At 44.0% G+C, this 17,213-nt stretch overlaps 2 protein-coding genes across 5 annotated transcripts in view; one reads left to right on the forward strand and one right to left on the reverse strand.

Moving 5' to 3' along the window:
- The window catches only part of setd1ba (SET domain containing 1B, histone lysine methyltransferase a), a 15,812-nt gene extending 8,451 nt beyond the window's left edge, over positions 1–7,361 (forward strand). For all 3 annotated transcript variants that reach the window (XM_087843680.1, XM_087843681.1, XM_087843679.1), the window contains 12 exons: positions 369–1,088; positions 1,673–1,846; positions 1,934–2,027; positions 2,119–2,327; positions 2,423–2,504; positions 2,600–2,947; positions 3,078–4,366; positions 4,626–4,793; positions 4,879–5,004; positions 5,121–5,240; positions 5,570–5,707; positions 5,828–7,361. In XM_087843680.1, coding sequence (XP_087699806.1) covers positions 369–1,088; positions 1,673–1,846; positions 1,934–2,027; positions 2,119–2,327; positions 2,423–2,504; positions 2,600–2,947; positions 3,078–4,366; positions 4,626–4,793; positions 4,879–5,004; positions 5,121–5,240; positions 5,570–5,707; positions 5,828–6,001 — 3,642 coding nt within the window. In that variant the 3' untranslated portion in view covers positions 6,002–7,361. The remainder of the gene's footprint in view (positions 1–368; positions 1,089–1,672; positions 1,847–1,933; positions 2,028–2,118; positions 2,328–2,422; positions 2,505–2,599; positions 2,948–3,077; positions 4,367–4,625; positions 4,794–4,878; positions 5,005–5,120; positions 5,241–5,569; positions 5,708–5,827) is intronic.
- A 3,429-nt stretch (positions 7,362–10,790) lies between these two features.
- On the reverse strand, positions 10,791–16,623 carry car15 (carbonic anhydrase 15). 2 transcript variants are annotated; one of them, XM_087844471.1, is made up of 8 exons: positions 16,436–16,623; positions 16,276–16,305; positions 14,448–14,624; positions 14,228–14,373; positions 14,026–14,118; positions 13,874–13,940; positions 13,621–13,785; positions 10,791–13,541 (listed from the first exon to the last, which is right to left on the reverse strand). In XM_087844471.1, exons 1-8 carry the CDS (start codon positions 16,485–16,487, stop codon positions 13,306–13,308), a joined length of 966 nt encoding a protein of 321 aa, XP_087700597.1. In that variant the 5' UTR covers positions 16,488–16,623; the 3' UTR covers positions 10,791–13,305. The 2 variants fall into 2 exon arrangements, with proteins under 2 accessions (XP_087700597.1, XP_006788918.3); XM_006788855.3 differs by having other exon boundaries at positions 13,317–13,541; positions 13,625–13,785; positions 16,436–16,502.
- Positions 16,624–17,213: the final 590 nt, after the last annotated feature.

Consider the following 17,213-nt stretch of genomic DNA (forward strand, 5'->3'; position numbering starts at 1 on the left):
TTTTTAAATGTTGACAAATGTAACATTACAGAACCAGTGTTTTTGTTGTTGTTGTTTGTTCGTTTGTTTTGTTTTTTAAAGTGGTGTATCCCAAGAAATCATCCCTTTACTATCCATTATGTTTTATTCAAACATCTCAAACATTTCCACACAACGCCCAGTGCTGTTCATATTAAAGGGGCCACCACATTTCTTAAGTCGAGGTATACTCATTTTGCTTTGGTTTGTTTTGTTTTTTTTAGTCTGATAGTTTGACCTCATTTTAAAGTCTTCATAAGAAAATAACATTTACTCAGGTGTCAGGTGAAAAAGGGCAGGTGATTGCACAGATTTGTTCAGTCCTGACAGGCTGTCCTGTCTCCACACAGGGTCAACAGTCATCGGGAGAGGATATGGAAATCTCAGACGATGAGATGCCCGGGACTCCGATCACAAGCGGAGAGTGTGGCAAAGGCATCGTTGTGAACTCTGCCGTGTCCCCGATGCAGACCATGGCCATGCATCCTTCCAGCTACCACCCCCTGTCCCACCAAGCCGGCTTTGCCATCGCGCATCACCCCCTGGCCCCTCACCTGGCCGCCCATACCGGAGTGCCTCACCCCATGCTGCCGCCCATGGGTCCCTACCCTCCAATGCCGGTGGTGCCTATGGATCTGATGAGCTGCTTCCGGTGGGAGCAGTGGAGCACGATTCCGATGTCCTTCCAGATGCAGCAGCAGATGCTGAGTCGCATGGCTCAGACCAGAGGGCCCTATCCCTATCCACATTTTATGGACAATGGCGCTTCCGGACCTTTCGGGGGACCCTATGCACCTCTTTCCATGGGTGCTACACCTGCAGGCAGCACAGGGGCACCTGGACAACAATGGCAGCATCCCAGTTTACCAAAGTTCAACCCTACCGTTCCTCCTCCTGGATATGAGACTAAAAAAGAAGATCCCCACAAGGCCACTGTTGATGGCGTGCTCCTGGTCATTGTCAAAGAGCTGAAGGCCATCATGAAGCGCGACCTGAACCGCAAAATGGTGGAGGTTGTGGCTTTTAGGGCCTTCGATGACTGGTGGGATAAGAAGGAACGTTCTGCTAAGGTAAGCTATCAAGAGCTCCAGCGGGAAAATCTGCATGTACTGACTGCTTATTGTACTAAGTTTGAATTACGATCAGTTAAATAGTGAAATAAAATTAGATCCATAGGATATGAATTAATTATACGTACCAGAGGCCACAGACTGCAGTGACATTAATGTTGGATCACGTGATGCGTTTTGAAGATTATTAAGGAGAGTAATGAAAAGGCACGTTTGCAGCTCATTTTCCTGTTTGTGGTCCAGCGTGCTTACACAGCGAGGAGATTTGCATTAATACGAGATATTATTTTGACAAGTGTCATAATGAATTCATCTGATGTGGTAATGCATGGTTATGAATGCAAGAACAGCTGAAGAGGTCACACGTTTCGTCTTGTAAATTAATTTTTTTTTTTTGTTTAAAATCACTTAATTCATTTGCATTTTTGTGCCTGTTGATTGGATAAAACAAACAATCAGAGGATGAACAAGTGATTTAAAATCCCTTTTCTTTGATCACTGAGGAAATCTGACTGAGCTACTTTTTGCTGTTCGTGGTAATGAGAAAAACAGGGTTTCATTTAGTTGACGTCTTTCTTTCCAAGGCATCTTTGACTCCAGTAAAGGGCGCAGAAGGGAAAGAAGAAGAGAGACCTAAACCCAAAGAGACGATTGGTTCAAGTCTCCTTGAGAACTGGAACAAGGGTGAGGGGCTGGGCTACGAGGGTATGGGCCTGGGAATCGGGTTGCGAGGGGCCATCCGCTTACCCTCCTTCAAGGTATTATGATTTCTAAATTTTTTTACTGAACTGTAGAAGGAAGCATCATCTGCACCAGGTGTTTAAAATGGTGCATGTCGTGCTCAGGTCAAACGGAAGGACCCTCCTGAGGCCGCAGCTGCAGGCGACAACAAACGAGCCCGACCCTCCACGCCTGTGGACGACGAACTGGAGGACGAAGGTAACCCTCCACCGTTTACACTCTCACTCGGTCCTCCATGCGTGCAGTTCTCTTTCAAAACCCAATTTATCTTTTTGTAATTTTCTGTCAGACCGGGAACGAGACCCAGCTGAGCTCCCCTCAGATGATTCCAAACTGGATGGCGACGGCACATCGGCAAAGAGACGCCACTCTCGACCGCTTGAGCTGGACAGTGAGGGAGAGGAGGAGGTGGACACCTCGGGGAAGGAAGAGTCGCTGTCTGACAGGGAGGAAGAACCTGTTAAAATGGAGGTTGCGGAGAGGCTGTCGCTTGGCAAAGTAAGTCGCCTCCAAAATGAAAGGGGGGGGGAAAAGCAGCAAGTGTAGAGAAAATTTGTGTGTATCATAAACCTTTTTGTTCTGATTTCTTCCAGGAGAGTGGTGATGAGGAGGGCGAAGGTGAAGATGAGGGAGACTTATCCAGTGAAAGCTCCTCTTCAGATTCGTCTGATGATGGTACTTCAGATATTTGACAGAAACAGCTGGTTGGCCTTATTTATTTTAATGCGTTTCCAGTAGTTATTCATTTGTTTTTGCCTCTTTTCTTACAGAAGCTGAGAGTTCGTCTTCTTCCAAGGCCAGCTCAGACTCTTCGTCAGAAAGCTCTGAATCCTCTGGCTACGGGTTAAGCTCGGAAGAGGAAGACGACGATGAGGAAGACAGGGAGGCAGCAGAAGATGCGGAGGTTGACGGCAAAGATGCCGCGGCCTCCTCATCTACTTCATCCTCTACATCTTCATCTTCTGAGGAGGAGGAGGAGGAAGAAACAGAAGCTAAGCCTCCGAGCTCTCCTGCAGTACCGCTCCCAGAGGTCAAGGAGGAGCAGATACGCAGACCTCCTAGTCCTGAGGAGCCGTCAGCAGAGGACCTGAAGCCACCGTCACCTCAACACATCCCTGGTAAATGTTTGCTCCCATTTCTGTAGTCTAGCGTGCATCACTTCAACAAAAAACATTTCTAATTTTTAAAATGATGCTGTCAGAGGTTAAATGAAAATTAGAAATGAAAAAACTGCTTCTTGTCTTTCAGTCCAAGAGCGAGACATCAGTGACAGCCACATTCCTGCAGTGAAGTCTGAACATCAGGAGCATGTAGCAAACCTTCGGCCACCCACTCCCACAGGCGTCCTGTTTGACAGTGACCAGGAGACAAAAGCAAAAGGTAAAGCAGAGGCTGAAGATGTAGCCAGCACCCCTGGTCGATTAGCTTCCTCCCAATTAGATTCAAGCACGGGTCTCCCCAAATCGGCCTCCGCATCTGTAATGCACCTCCCTCTCCCTCCTCACCCGGCAATAGAAGGCCGATCCCTTCTCCATCCGCCTCCAGGCCCCCTGCCCGACTTCCCTCAGCGGCCCCGGCTCCCAACAGATGAGGATATCCCCCGCACGCCCGGCCGGGACCTCATGGAGCGTGCCCGAAGTCTGGGTAAATCCCAGAGCACCGACACAGTGCCCAACACACCAGGCAGTGATGCTCCGCTCACAGGCAGCAGTCTGTTGCTTAGTTCCCCTCACATCCCTGGTAGTCCTTTCTCCTACCCTGCTCAGTCCCCTGTCCTTAGCGCTGGAGTGCCCCGTACTCCAGGAAGAGACTTAACATTCGCCCCTGTCTTCCCTGACCCTGCAGCAATTAATAGGAAAGTGTCCTTGGAGAGCTTGGATGATAGACCAGTTTTTAAGGAGCCGCACATCAGCGCTGTGCCAGGCCAGGTCCCGGCAGCCGGCACAGAGCACTCAGTCAGCATCCCTGAAGATCTACCTACTGGTCTCTCTCTAGATGTCCCTGTGCCGTCCGATGTCACGCCGTTGAAGAAGAAACCTGGACGACCCAAAGCAAGCAAAAAGCTGCCAGCGGCCTCTGCGGCTGATGAGTCTTTGGAGCTCTCCTCCGAGTCCATCCATCTGCCTGATGAAGCACATCTCGAAGCTCTCTCTGTACAGACGATCTCTGCACGGTCCCCCAAGCACTCGAGCCTGGACTTCAGGGAAGGAGAGGTGGAGCCTCAGACGGTGTTACCTGATGAAGACAACTTCCTTACCTACAAAGACGAGGCACCCACTGTGGTCTCAAAGCCGGCACGAAGGGCACGGCGGCCCTGGGATGAGATCCTGCTGGGAAGCCTGTCTCCTGTCACCACGCCTCCACGGCCATACTTCACCCGACGCTCTGATTTTGAGGAGATGACAATCCTGTATGACATCTGGAACGAAGGCATAGACGAGGAGGACATACGGCTTCTGCAGATCACCTACGACAAGATGCTTCAGCAGGACAACGGTAATGACTGGCTCAACGACACGCTCTGGGTCAACCATCCTCATATCCTTTCCTTCTCAAAAGTCGATGCTCAAGTCTCTAATTTATATCACAGAGAGAAACAACATAAAAGTTGTTATTAAAGGTTTTTTTCTTTCTTTTTTTGTAAATGAAATTGTATTGCACTGTATTTTGAACAGCAGCACCCTCTGGTGGTGAAAAAGAGGAACTTGGCAAATTTTGAGTCAGGGTTCAAGGATTTTTCTGGCTTGGCAGAATAATTTTAAAGGTGTTTTTAGTCCCTTCCTTGACTTCCCTGCACCTACCAGCATCCCTGGAGTGAAGAAAAAGAGGCGAGATGACGGCATGAGGGATCATGCGACGGGCTGCGCGCGAAGCGAGGGATACTACAAGATCGACAAGAAGGACAAGATCAAGTACCTTCAGAGCACGCGGCTGCAGTCGGAGGAGCCGCCGGTTGACACACAGGTGGGCAGGACGTGTGGATTGTGATGGTGTGTGTAACAAAAACTTGCTGTGGGTGAACACGTTTAACTTCTCTCTGTCTCTGCAGGGCATGAGTATTCCTGCGCAGGTCCACGCCTCAACCAGAGCTGGCTCGGAGCGGCGTTCGGAGCAGCGGCGCTTACTGTCCTCTTTTGCGTGTGACAGCGACCTGCTCAAGTTCAACCAGCTGAAGGTAAATATTACGCAGGAGAACCAGTGCAGAGGTTGCCTTACTCTACAGTTTTTACCAGCAGACACTTTAAAATGTTATCAAATTTCCTGTGACACCACATTGTTTGTCTGTTTCAGTTCCGTAAGAAGAAGATCAGATTCTGCAAATCACACATCCACGATTGGGGTCTGTTCGCCATGGAGCCCATCGCCGCTGATGAAATGGTGATCGAATATGTGGGACAGAACATCAGACAGGTGAGAGGCAGACAGCTGGTTTGTGTAATGTGGGTTTTCTTTTTGCATGTATGTAAACAGTTTTTTATGTTTTTAACCTACTTTTATGTGACTCACATGTGTCCGATTAACCTAAAGTATAGAAATAATGCATCATGAGGAATTTCAGTACCACTGAAAGTAACCTTTCCTCAGGTTAGTCCAGGTAACCAACAATTGTGACTTGACAGAAGCCAGAGGTTTAGGTTGTTAAGCTCTTCACCAGTGGTTCTAAGCAGTGAAGCTGTTAATATGTTCACGGGGTGAACATATTAACATACCATCTAATGATTGACGTTCTTGTCTGGCAGGTGATCGCGGACATGAGGGAGAAACGCTATGAAGAAGAGGGCATCGGCAGCAGCTACATGTTCCGTGTCGACCACGACACCATCATAGACGCCACGAAGTGTGGCAACTTTGCTCGTTTCATCAACCACAGCTGTAATGTAAGGCAACATCTGCATGGGGGAAAAGGTTTAGCAGCATGAATATAAAAAATAAAACTTGTTCTTATGCCCTTCTTTTTTTTCTCTCTCTCTTTTTGCCCCCTCTCCTCCCTCTTGCAGCCTAACTGTTATGCGAAGGTCATCACTGTGGAGTCTCAAAAGAAGATCGTGATCTACTCCAGGCAGCCAATCAACGTCAACGAGGAGATCACGTACGACTACAAGTTCCCCATCGAGGACGAGAAGATCCCCTGTTTGTGTGGGGCAGAGAACTGTCGGGGAACGCTGAATTAACGTCAAGTCGAGGTCAGAAAGAAAGGTCTCCCCCAGCTTCTCTCTAAGCTCACCCCAAACTCGGCGCAAACTCCGTGCTTGAAATCTCGGATCAGGAGGAACTGAAGAAGGAACGCTTTGTTTGGGAGTGAGGAGAAGAAAACCGGCAAGTCACCCGGACAGAGTTCAGCTACCTGTCTGGCCCTCTTCACATATTTAACTCTAGATTGTTTACGAATTATGGTGCTCTTAACATACAAATTTAAAAAAAAAAAAGAAGAAGAAGAAAACTTCTAGTTTTTTATGTGCAAACACTTGACTTGCAGGTGCAGCGTTTCCTCCCCTCCTCTCAACATCGGACAGTATTTCAGCGTGGCTGCTTCTACACCTGGCTCGTACAAGTTTTACACCTTTTTTTTCTTCTTCCTTTTTGCTCATTTGTCTCATAAGCTTTACCCACACCACACGTGGTACATAGAAACAACCCAGACTCACATGTTCAGCTGCTCACTAACACTGTTAAGACGCACAAGCCCACCAGGTAAACGCCACCCTCTTCCCCACTTGTGGGATGAGAGGCGGATGGCAGACAGTGCCGTTTCCACGCGGGTGGTTTTCCTGGACGTGAATCAAACTAATGAAACAAAAGGAAAAAAAAATCAAGCTTACCATTGCAAAATCTGGAATATCCAACCATCTCCTGCTCTCACCAGCCAGCGACGGATCATGCTGCTTCCTCTTAGTTTATGCAAAAAAAGCTAATTAAGATGTTCAAACTTTGTATTGATGATATTCCAGTGTTTTGCGGTTTCGTTTAGGTTCTCTTCTTACTTCAAAGACACTATATTTGTGTGTGAATGTGTTCGTTATCGTGTCCGGATAGAGCGCAAGACTGTGAGTGCACTGACACCCCCCCCCCCCCCCCCCCCCCCTTCTTCCATGGGCCGCAGCGTGGAAAAAGCCAACCAATCATGCAGAGCAAGAAAGACTAAAGATTAATCAAGTCCTGTCTACTTCCAGAGCAAGTGAAGGTACAAGTTTTCAGCTTTGGAGAGAGTAGTTAGTTCTCATTTTAAGTGCCATATGAATGCGTTACTGTCTTTGTTTAACCCGAGGAATCCAGAGATGCGTTAACATGGATGTGCACAGAAATGCTTCCTGTTTTTGGCTGATGGAGGATTTTTTCTTTTCCTTTTTCTATCTGGGTTCACTGTCTCGTGTTTGTGTGCTCACAGATTTCTCTCCTCGTTATACTACCAGTGTTTAATGTTCCCCGCGAGGCAGAAGAGAGCCGATTCTTTCTTTATAAAGTCATCGCAATGAAAAAGACAAACTTGTGAATGCACTCGGGGCTCGCACTTATGCTTCCGCCCCCCCCCCCCCCCCCTCTCCCGCCTCCCTTTTCACCCACTCAGTCCTCCCGCTAAGACCAAGTCTAACATTTTGCTTTTCATTCAGTTAAATTGAAAATGGAGATTTTTTTTTTTTTCCACCAATGATGTTCATATTGTAAATGATGACTTGTACAGAAGATCTAATGCTTTTTTTATATACATCTTCACAACTTTTAAGATGCATCTTTCTCTCTCTCTTTGTTTTTCACAAAAGACTGAGTATTTAAAAAGACAAACAAACGTATTTTCAGGGATCTGTAAAAGAAATCTGATGGTTTAAAAGGTTGTTTATTTAAAGAAAAAAAGGTCCACTGTGTACAGGACGAGTCTCCACCTCCCTTTGGAAAGATTGTTTCTTGTAGAAACGTCTTCATTTTTCTGCCCATTTGCTTTGTAATCCTAATATGTGTAAATAGTGTAACTGTGAATACTATATAAATAAATAAATAAATATATATATATATAAATATATATATATTTTTGTTCCCTGGGATTTGCTACATAAACACGGCTCGGACATCTATCAGAATTAGATGAGCTGGTAGCAGGAAATTCAGCTTGTGTCAAGCTTTGGGGTTTGTTTGTTTTTTTTGGTTGTTTTTTTTAAATTTTCTGTTGTAAATTCTATGAAAAGTTTGCGGTTTGGAGAAAAGAAAGGTGCAGAATCGGCATGAGAAGAGGACTGATGTGTCAGCCTGTTTCTCCTGTCTATTTATTATACAACAAATGTATGAAAAAGGAAGAAAAAATGGAAATAAAGCATTTTTGCATACATCCATAAATGCTGGTGGTTTGTTATTCCTGAAGCTGCACGATGTGAGATAGAAATACGACTGATGGACTGAAGATCGTCCTGCTGTTGCAGGCGGCAGCTGATCAATCACTCTGTGTCAGGCTGCTTTGACGAGGTCATGAGACTCAGTGCAGGTTTCATAATACTACAGGTGAGGGGATTCTGCTTAGGCTCGTTATGCGCTCCACTGCTACTGTCGAGCCACTTTCAACTCCCAAATTCTTGAATGCTGAAATTTCTCAGGTCTATTGCAGTGCTGTGCAAAAGTCTTGAGCCTGAATTTTGACAAGACCTCTAACACCACTGGCTGAAATGCAGCCCCAAATCATCACAGAGCCTCCACCGTGTTTTACTGATGGCTGCAAACACTCCTCCTCCCTCCAGCCCTCCTATAAACGTATTACTGATGATTTGAACAATATTCACATTTTCAAACTCCGATGGACTGATGACCTCCCAGGCTGTACCACATAACCCTGAATTTGCTGGATCATTGGATGGATGGATTGCAGAGAGGAGCCAAAATAAATAAAATAATTCAAATTAAAACTGTCAACATGCTGACTTTCTCTCTCCCTATATACACAAACATGAATGCAAAGAGACTTTTAGTCCAAACCAGGTCTTGCATCAGTTCACTGAGGGGTCAGTCACAATTCTCCATGAGTAAATGGCAAGTCAACATACATGCATGGGACTTGTGGCCTGAGGATTAGAGGTGGAGGGTGCCCTTTCATCCATGACTGCTCCTACAGATCTGACTGTGGCTGACGGCGAGTACAGCACCCTGGCAGAAGAAGCGTTGTAGTGAAGCTCATCTAAATAAACCCCAGAAAAGGCATTTGATTTTTTTTTCCAAGGCTTTTTTTTTTTTTTTTTTTTTAAATAAAACATTCACCAAACCAACGAGTTGTCAAAGCAAGACTCCAACTACTTTGATTCAGTGCTCCAACCCTCCTCTCTGTAGTTGGGATTAATAATGTGTTTGATCAGTGAATTTAGAAGCTTTTGTGTTTATCTGCAGTGAAAATCTGCAGAAGCCTGGATTCACATTCACACAGTCCCCAGGGAGACAGAAAAGGCTCACAGTGTGGTCTCCCTGTGTGCGCGCGCCGCCCTAAGGCCGTGACAGGAGGAGGATGGTGTGACCACAAGCGGGGAGGCTGGGCTCAGAGAGCGAGCTTAGACAGCATGGGAGCCCAAGTCGCACTCGTCGCCATCTGCTTAGCGAAATCAAACACAGGATCTGATTGGTTGGTCGTTGTCGCTCCAACTGTGCTGTCTTGCTTTGCCGGTCATCTTTGCAGCTCAGATCGTCTTAAAATGTTTTCTTTGATTCTTTTGGTAATCCTTATGAAAAGGGCAGCTAGAAAATAAAAACTGAAAGAAAAACTGATATTTACTTTTTACCACGGAAGTATTTGGGGATGATGTGCAGGTGTGCTCAGGAGTTTACACTCATTAATCATGGGCATGAAGCTCAGGGTTATTTTGTTGCTGTTAAAGATTTCGTGGAGTTGTTCTGTTTCCAGGGTGGAATGATTGTACAGCGTACGCCTTTAACAAGAACTGAGCACACAAGGTTTTCACAGTTTCACAGTTTTCACGTGAGACTGGTTCCCTGTATCAAAATTTCAACCATCTAGCTGTTGATTTGACATGAAGTTGAAGATTTCGCAGGTAGTTTTTCACTATTCCATCCACTTTGTGTAATGTACCAGTACCACTGGCAAAAACAGCCCCAGAGCATGATGCGGGCAGGCGCAGATGCAGCTGCAGATTTTAGTTGACTTTGAAGGCGTCAGCAGCCTCTCAGGCTGGTGACAGTAATGCTGTTTCAGCAGTTTCCAGGTCATGGCAGGGAAGAGACCTTTCCAACTTGTGTAAATCTACAATTCAGCTTCTTACACCTTCACTGAGGTTCTTGGACTGTCCTATTGCTCGGAGCATTGGCCTAGGATCCAGGGAGTCAAAACAAATCCTTTCTATGCTGGCAACAAGAAACTACTATTTGTAGTCAATCATAATCCCTAATGAGAAGATAACAGGCCATGTACATGTCAAGTTAAAGGACACTGTAGAACCTTTAGCACCTCTTATTAAAAGATTCAAATGAATGTATGTATATAATTTGACTGTGTGGCTTCAAGAAAATCTAAAATAAATACAGCCATGCGCACCTAATTCTTGCCATTAAAATCATTAATCACATATGCTGCACAATCATTCCACACTGACGTCAAATAAATAAAGGTCCAAAATTATCATGACAATCATGTCCGTGGTGACTGGATGCAAACGTCTGAGCCCAGCTGCAGGTAGCTGCTTGGTGGAGTATTTGCATTCATTTGCTTGTGTTATAAAAGGCCTGAAATGCTAAATTTAGAGAGATTTACATCCCAGACTTGGTACATGATTAAGGTCACATGGATGTTGTCACAGTGGTGACCATGATCACCATATATTCTACACCTGTGTGAGTCTGCTGGCATATTTCACCATTTATTGCCGACCACAGTTCAGCCACACACTTTCAATTTTCTGAAACCTTTTTGCATGAGGAATAACAAAAAAACAACAGCAGCAAATATGATTTTAAAGAATGATTTTATTGTTAGGATACACAAGTGTTATAAGGGAGCGAGTCACACTTTAAAGAACAGTCGCACAGCAAATATTAAGGCTTTTGTTTCCTTGCTGATTTCTTTTTTTCCTGGCGTAACCCGCAGTCCTTCTTTACACGACGCACGGCCACACTTCAAAATTCAATGCAGACTTGAGCACTGAGTACAAACTAATGTTTGCATGTTTTTGCATGACGCTCGTAAATCGGCTCATTAGGCAGCCATTCCTGTGCTATATTCTAGCACCCTTCCTTAACGCCCTCTTCTTTTCAAAACAGACCTTTCCTCCTGCTACTGTAGGAAAAGCAGGTGAGGCACCATGCAAAATAATGTAACTTTGGATTTCAAAATGTCTGCAGTGAAAACGTACTGTTGCAGGAATAACCGTAAAGCACTAATGTTCGTCCCAATCAAAGGCTAACAGCGCCCAGGGGGACATTTTGCTTTAGCCCAAGTCATTTGGAAAGGAATGTACAGGCCTGCATGATGTAATAGTATCATAATTTTTTAAACAGCCAGCTTAAAGTATGGCTAAATCTATTAGAGTTGAAAGGGTTAGATTTTATCGCTAACCAACACAAGCACACAGTTAAGCAATGAGTAGCTGGCTCAGTGGTTAAAACGGCTAAGCATCCTCTCCATGCTCTCTTGACTACTTTCTGAACTAAAAATTAAACCCTTAGAAAACACACACAGTTAACCTTAATCAATAATGTTAATATCAGAGTTAAGGTGCTGAAAGTAGTTTGGAAAATCGTTAAAATAGCTATGAGTAAATTATAAAGAAGTTAAATCCTTAAAAGTATTGCATTACATAAAAAAGCTGAAACTACTGATGTTAATATATAACTTACACTAATGAGTAAATAGGAAATAGCTACAAACGCGGACAGTTTAATGGGTTATAATCTATCAATTTTCATATCATTAAGTGGTGTTAAGTGTTAAATAACAATAATTTTGAATGGACGTGAAGCTGACGCAGCAGCGACATGTCTGTGCTTCAGAACAATGTTGCGATTGACTCTGCATCTATTGAGGTTACTGAACAGAGGAGTTACACTTAGAATTAATATTAACCTCCTAGGTCCTGGCATACACATATGTGGACATCACATTTTGGGTTGTCTAGACCAAAATACTTAATTTTTCTCTACAAGGACCTGATATCCACTTACGAGGACGTTATACTGCCACTGTTCTATCAAAGTTTAAAATGAATGTCCTCAAATGTGGATATCATTTTTCTCAGAAACAAAAATTAGGTAAAAAAAACAACAACTGCTAATTCTTTGTTTTTAAATTCATCAGGTCCCAATCAACCCAAATAGCAAAGATTAAAAATGCATGCCATGAAAGAGTTCAGGTCTTAGGAGGTTAATATTAATTAATATGAATATATTTTATAGTTTTGCCTCATTATAAGACAACAGTGGATACTTTATATTAAAACAAAATCAAGAAATGATTGAAGGGTAAGATCTTCAGCTTTATATAGTGGCTTTTCACTGTCATTTTAAATGTGAGGCCCATAAAGGTGGAAGTACAAGTAAGGGAGACCTCTGTTAGCCTGAAATAAATAAATCTATCAGAGCGATAGCAAAAGCTTTAGGAGTGTTCAAATCAGCAGTTCAGTTCAATCTTAAAGGGAATAAATAGCCAGCTTGGCGACATCCAAAAGGTCTGAAAGACCACAGAAAGGGTGAAGTGGATGACCACAGAATTATTTCGATGGTAAAGAAAAAACAGTTTCACATCTAGTCAGACCCTTGAGGAAGTAAGAGTGTCAGTTTCAACAATCTTTATGCTTAAATTCATATGGGTTTGTTCAATTAATTAAAAGACGGTATATAAATTTTATAAAAACTTTTTAAATTAAAACTAAAATTCTCATTTAAATCACATCTCAACTGTTTGAAATCCACTGTAGTGACATATAGGGGCATGGAAATTATGTTGTTGTCTAATGAATTATAGATCTAATTGTATTTGTCTTTATATATTTCTTTACTTTTTTCATAAATCTGCATTACTGCGTTATTTGGGCATATTTTTTAAATCATTATCATCAGCTTAAAATGCCTGACCAATACATTTCATTTTTCAAATGTTTTATAAACAATCAACCTTGTTAGCATGCTAACATGCTATGCTAACAAACCCAATTTCCAAAGTTTTGCTTTGACTTAACTTCGCTTTTATTTTTATTTTTTAATTGCTCCCTACAGAAAAACAAAGGATATACGCATGTACATTAGGTTGTAGTTTTTAAAAGCACACTTTGAATGCAAAAGGCTTCACATGAAACGGTTAGCAACATGCTAATGAAATCAAATTTCCTGAAAACACATAAGACGTTAAATAACACTTACAGTACTCTTCTTCACAGTTTGCTTGTCTTTCCTAGAGTATTTCTAAATGTCTGAAAACTTCTCCTTAAATGAAAAGTTCAACTAACCTGTTCTTTATTTATTTAATTTTAATTTTGGTGTTGTACTATTTCACGCCTTGGATTTAACATGGTGCTAAAGTCCAGATAAGAAGCCTCCCAGTAAAAGGACTGGAAGCAGATGCACTGATGTAGCAGACAAGAGGGTTCGACCAGCCGCTCCTCTGAGGAGTTTGGCATCTATGGAGGCTGAGACAACGCGACTGAAGATGTGATGAATGTGTCTGAAATTGTTCTGGAGAGGGGTCACCTGCTCTGCGTCCTCCTCTGTGGAGAAGATCTGCGAGGTAAACTGAGCCAGCTGAGGAGACAAACAAACCCAAAAATAATATTTTAAAGTCTTTAAAAAAAAAATAAAACCTGCTCTGAACCTAGGCGACTTACTTGGGACCATGAAATGTAGATGGGGACCTCATACAAAGTCCACACAACCGCTTGAGAACATGGAGGGGTGGTAAGGCTGCCGTAATATCGGTAATACTGACTCATGTTGTGCTTCGGCAGGAGGCTCATTAGAGGAAATGGCTTTACTTTAGTTGCTTGCCCTGGGGGAAGGATGCACAGACATAATGAGAACATTGCTACGACTAACACAAGAAGGCAGGAGTGGATTTTCCTTAAGGCTCCACTCACCTTTGTAAGCAACAGAGGAGAGTTTCTGTGAGATGTGTCCAAAGTGCACATTATCTGCATACACAACCTGAGAAATATGATAATGTCTTAATAGTTTTGCTTTAAAAATTCTTAAAAATGTAGTTAAGGACTAGGCTGAGAAATAAACTGACATCAATGAAGAATCCAAGAACGGCAAGTCCCGTTGGATCGTCGAGGGCTGCAGACAGATTTGGATGGATGGACTTCATGTTGACTATGTGCATCTGGAAGTAAAGAAAGTCCACAGAGACATTAAGGGAAGGCTGCACTGCATCTGTGTGCTTAGACAGGTGGCTTGTGACTGTGTAACTCCGTCTACTGACCATACTGTACCTCCATTGGGTATCTGCGTCTGTCCACAGTGTGCTCTGAGCCGTTGGACGCCGGACCTCCCCAGTGGAAGTGCAGCTGGATGGTGTGGTACACATCTGGAAGACCGCCACCACTCACCGCCATGCCGCTGCCGACCTGCAGTATGACTGAGAGCAACAGCGCACGCGTCACCCCCAGCGCCCACGCGACAAAAACGCGCTACAATATGCGGGCTATTCACCTGAGTGCCCGTCGTTTTTGAGCGTCCAGTGGCCTGTTTGCGTCTCCTCGAAGCCCTCTAGATACATTGCACCCAGAGAGGCGTTTCTGACCATGTGTTCGTCCAAGTTGATGGGAGAGTGATGGTGATCAAGTAAAGGGTAACAGGAAGGGACCATGTCTCCCCATGAGTAAGGATCTGAGGATGTGAAAGAACACTCATGAGCTCCAGACAGACAACTAAAAAGTGTAAGAGAAGAACCTTGCTTGCTTAACCTTAAAATAAGCTCACAGCAATCAGTTTAGGACAACCCATGCTTTCTGAATATCTGATATTTTGGCTTTTATTTTGAAAGGATACTTTAGACTTTCAACAGTGACTTCAGCTTCCTAATATAGAAGTCTTTTTGCCTTCAGCATTGCCTTAACTCTTCATGGCAGAGATTGAACAAAGTGCTGGAAAAATTCCCCGGAGTTTGGTCCACACTGACATGCGAGCATCACATCCATGATGTCAGTCACCTGTTCCAGCACATCCCAAAGGTGCTCTGTTGGGTTGATGTGGTCAGCAACCATCCGGCTGATATGCTGTTGAGTTTTAATGATGCTCAGTTGGTACTAAGGGCCCCAAAGTGTGCCAAGAAACCCACACCATTACACCACCACCAGGTTGATACAAGGCAGAATAGATCCATCCTTTCATGTTATTTCTGATCCTCGCAGGCAAATGTTGCAGTAGAAATCGAGACTCATCAGACCAAGCGTCAACATTTCAACTCTCTATTTTCCAGCTTTGGTGGGCTCATGTGAATTGTAGCCTCAGGTTCCTGTTCTTAGCTGACAGGAGTGATACCTAATGTGGTCTCTTCTGCTACTGTAGCACATCTGCTTCAAGATTCACACACTTCTGCACACCTTGGTTGTAGCAACTGGTTATTTACTGTTGCCTTTCATTCAGCTTGAAGCAGTCTGCCTCTTTATTCTCCTCTCTGCTGCCCACTTGATATTTTGTCCTTTATTTATTTATTTATTTTTAGACCCCGTATAGTAAACTCTAGACATGGTTGTGTGGAAAATCCCAGCAAATCAGCAGTTTCTGAAATACTCAGTCAGCTCATCTGGAACCAACAATCAAAGTCACTTAAATCCCCATTTTGAACTTCAATATGCCCCCTTGACCATGTCTACATGCCTAATAGCATTCAGTTGCTGCCACGTGACTGACTGTTGTAACATTCAGATGGTCAGAATTTGGTGTGAACCATATGAAAGCACGAACTCATCCTGTGTGGTATCAATGGTTCAGGCTGCTGGTGGTGCAATGGCAACTGAGCATTAAAGCACTACTACCAGAGTATTGTTGCCGGTCACGTCCATCCCTTTATGACCACAGTGTGGCCATCATCTGATTCCAGTAGGATAACATGCCATGTCACAAAGCTCAAATCATCTCAATTTCTTGAACATGACAATGAGTTCACTGTACTCAAATGCCCTCCACAGTCATCAGATCTCAGTCCAATAGAGCACATCCGTGATTTAGTGGAACAGGAGATTTGGATCATGGGCGTTCAGCTGACAAATCACTGAGTAGTATTTCCAGCACCTTGTTGAATCAAGAATTGAGGCAGATCTGAAAGCAAAAGGGGTACGAGCAAGGTGTAACCAAAGAAGTGGGCATTTGGTCTGTAGTGTACACTGTAACTGTGTCATTGATGGAATTTGATAAAATCCTTTCTAAAGATTTCATACTATCATCGTGAATCCTTTTCACTGTTCTAATCGTAAAGTGAAAATGTGACATAGTGACAGCGCTCGTTCTAAAATTAAAAAATAAACAAGTTACTCACCACAATGTGGCTCATCATAACAGTAGTCATCTGCAAAATGAAAACGGCACAGTGACGACAAACATCACCTTTCTTTCCCTTCCATCCAATTACACGAAATTGCGCATAAGAGACGTTCGCAATATCTTTTCACCCCGCGAGACCCGAGTCGTGCCCTCACCTGAGTCAGCGTATGAGCCGACGATCACGAGGAGAGCTGCGGCCCAAATCATCCCAGGATCCCGGTGGAGCGCACAGTGAGGTAGACTGAAACAATTGAGGGCGAACGGCCGGCTTAAATATAGGAAGGAAGGAGAAAGCTGAGATTTACTTTCTCCTGGACTGATCAGTGAACCGTGTCATTACCAGTCTAGTGGTCTTTTCTGATAAACAGGCTCATTGATGCAGGGAGAGCTTCACCCCCCCTACACCCACACACACCCCCACCTCCCCAGCTGCTGCTGCTGTAAGCATAGATGCCCAGTGACTAGTAACAAGACCCATTCATCTCATGGGAAAGTCAGAGGATGTGTTAGGAGGCTGGATTAGAAGTGAACAGAATATATATGACTCGGTATAAAGAGGCTGTAAAAATGAGACCGTGTTTAAACTTCAGAGGTTCTCTTTTTATTTTCTCATCACTGCCCCACGCTTTACAGTGGAAGGGACCACCCTCTAATCAGTGCCAAGCTCTGGGAATCCAATTAAAAACCCTGAAATTAACACCTAATTTTACACTTAAACGCATGTTTTTAAGTGATGTTACACTTCCTCTCCTAACAGCTCAGTGTTAAGTGTTACGTGTTTCCCATCCAGGAATAGATTGTGCGACTCCGTCACTACTCAGCCTGCATGAACAAAGCCTCTTTTCTCCGACGGTGCTTCTCGGCTGGGTATCACTCTCTCCTCTCCGCCTGCCCCCTTGTGAGTCACCGCGAGGTGCACTATATCCGCTTTCT

Source organism: Neolamprologus brichardi, chromosome 7 (genome assembly GCF_056152115.1).
Source record: "Neolamprologus brichardi isolate AB-2024 chromosome 7, ASM5615211v1, whole genome shotgun sequence".
In the NCBI taxonomy this organism is placed as follows: Eukaryota; Metazoa; Chordata; class Actinopteri; order Cichliformes; family Cichlidae; genus Neolamprologus; species Neolamprologus brichardi.

Bases quoted from the DNA above. Each gene is read 5' to 3' on its own strand.
- car15 (XM_087844471.1), bottom strand. From the start codon at position 16,487: ATGATTTGGGCCGCAGCTCTCCTCGTGATCGTCGGCTCATACGCTGAC. The intron at 14,119-14,227 runs GTACAGTATGGT...CTTTACTTCCAG, and splicing joins GACGCAGATACCCAATGGAG to ATGCACATAGTCAACATGAA. The intron at 13,941-14,025 runs GTCAGTTTATTT...CATATTTCTCAG, and splicing joins TTCTTGGATTCTTCATTGAT to GTTGTGTATGCAGATAATGT.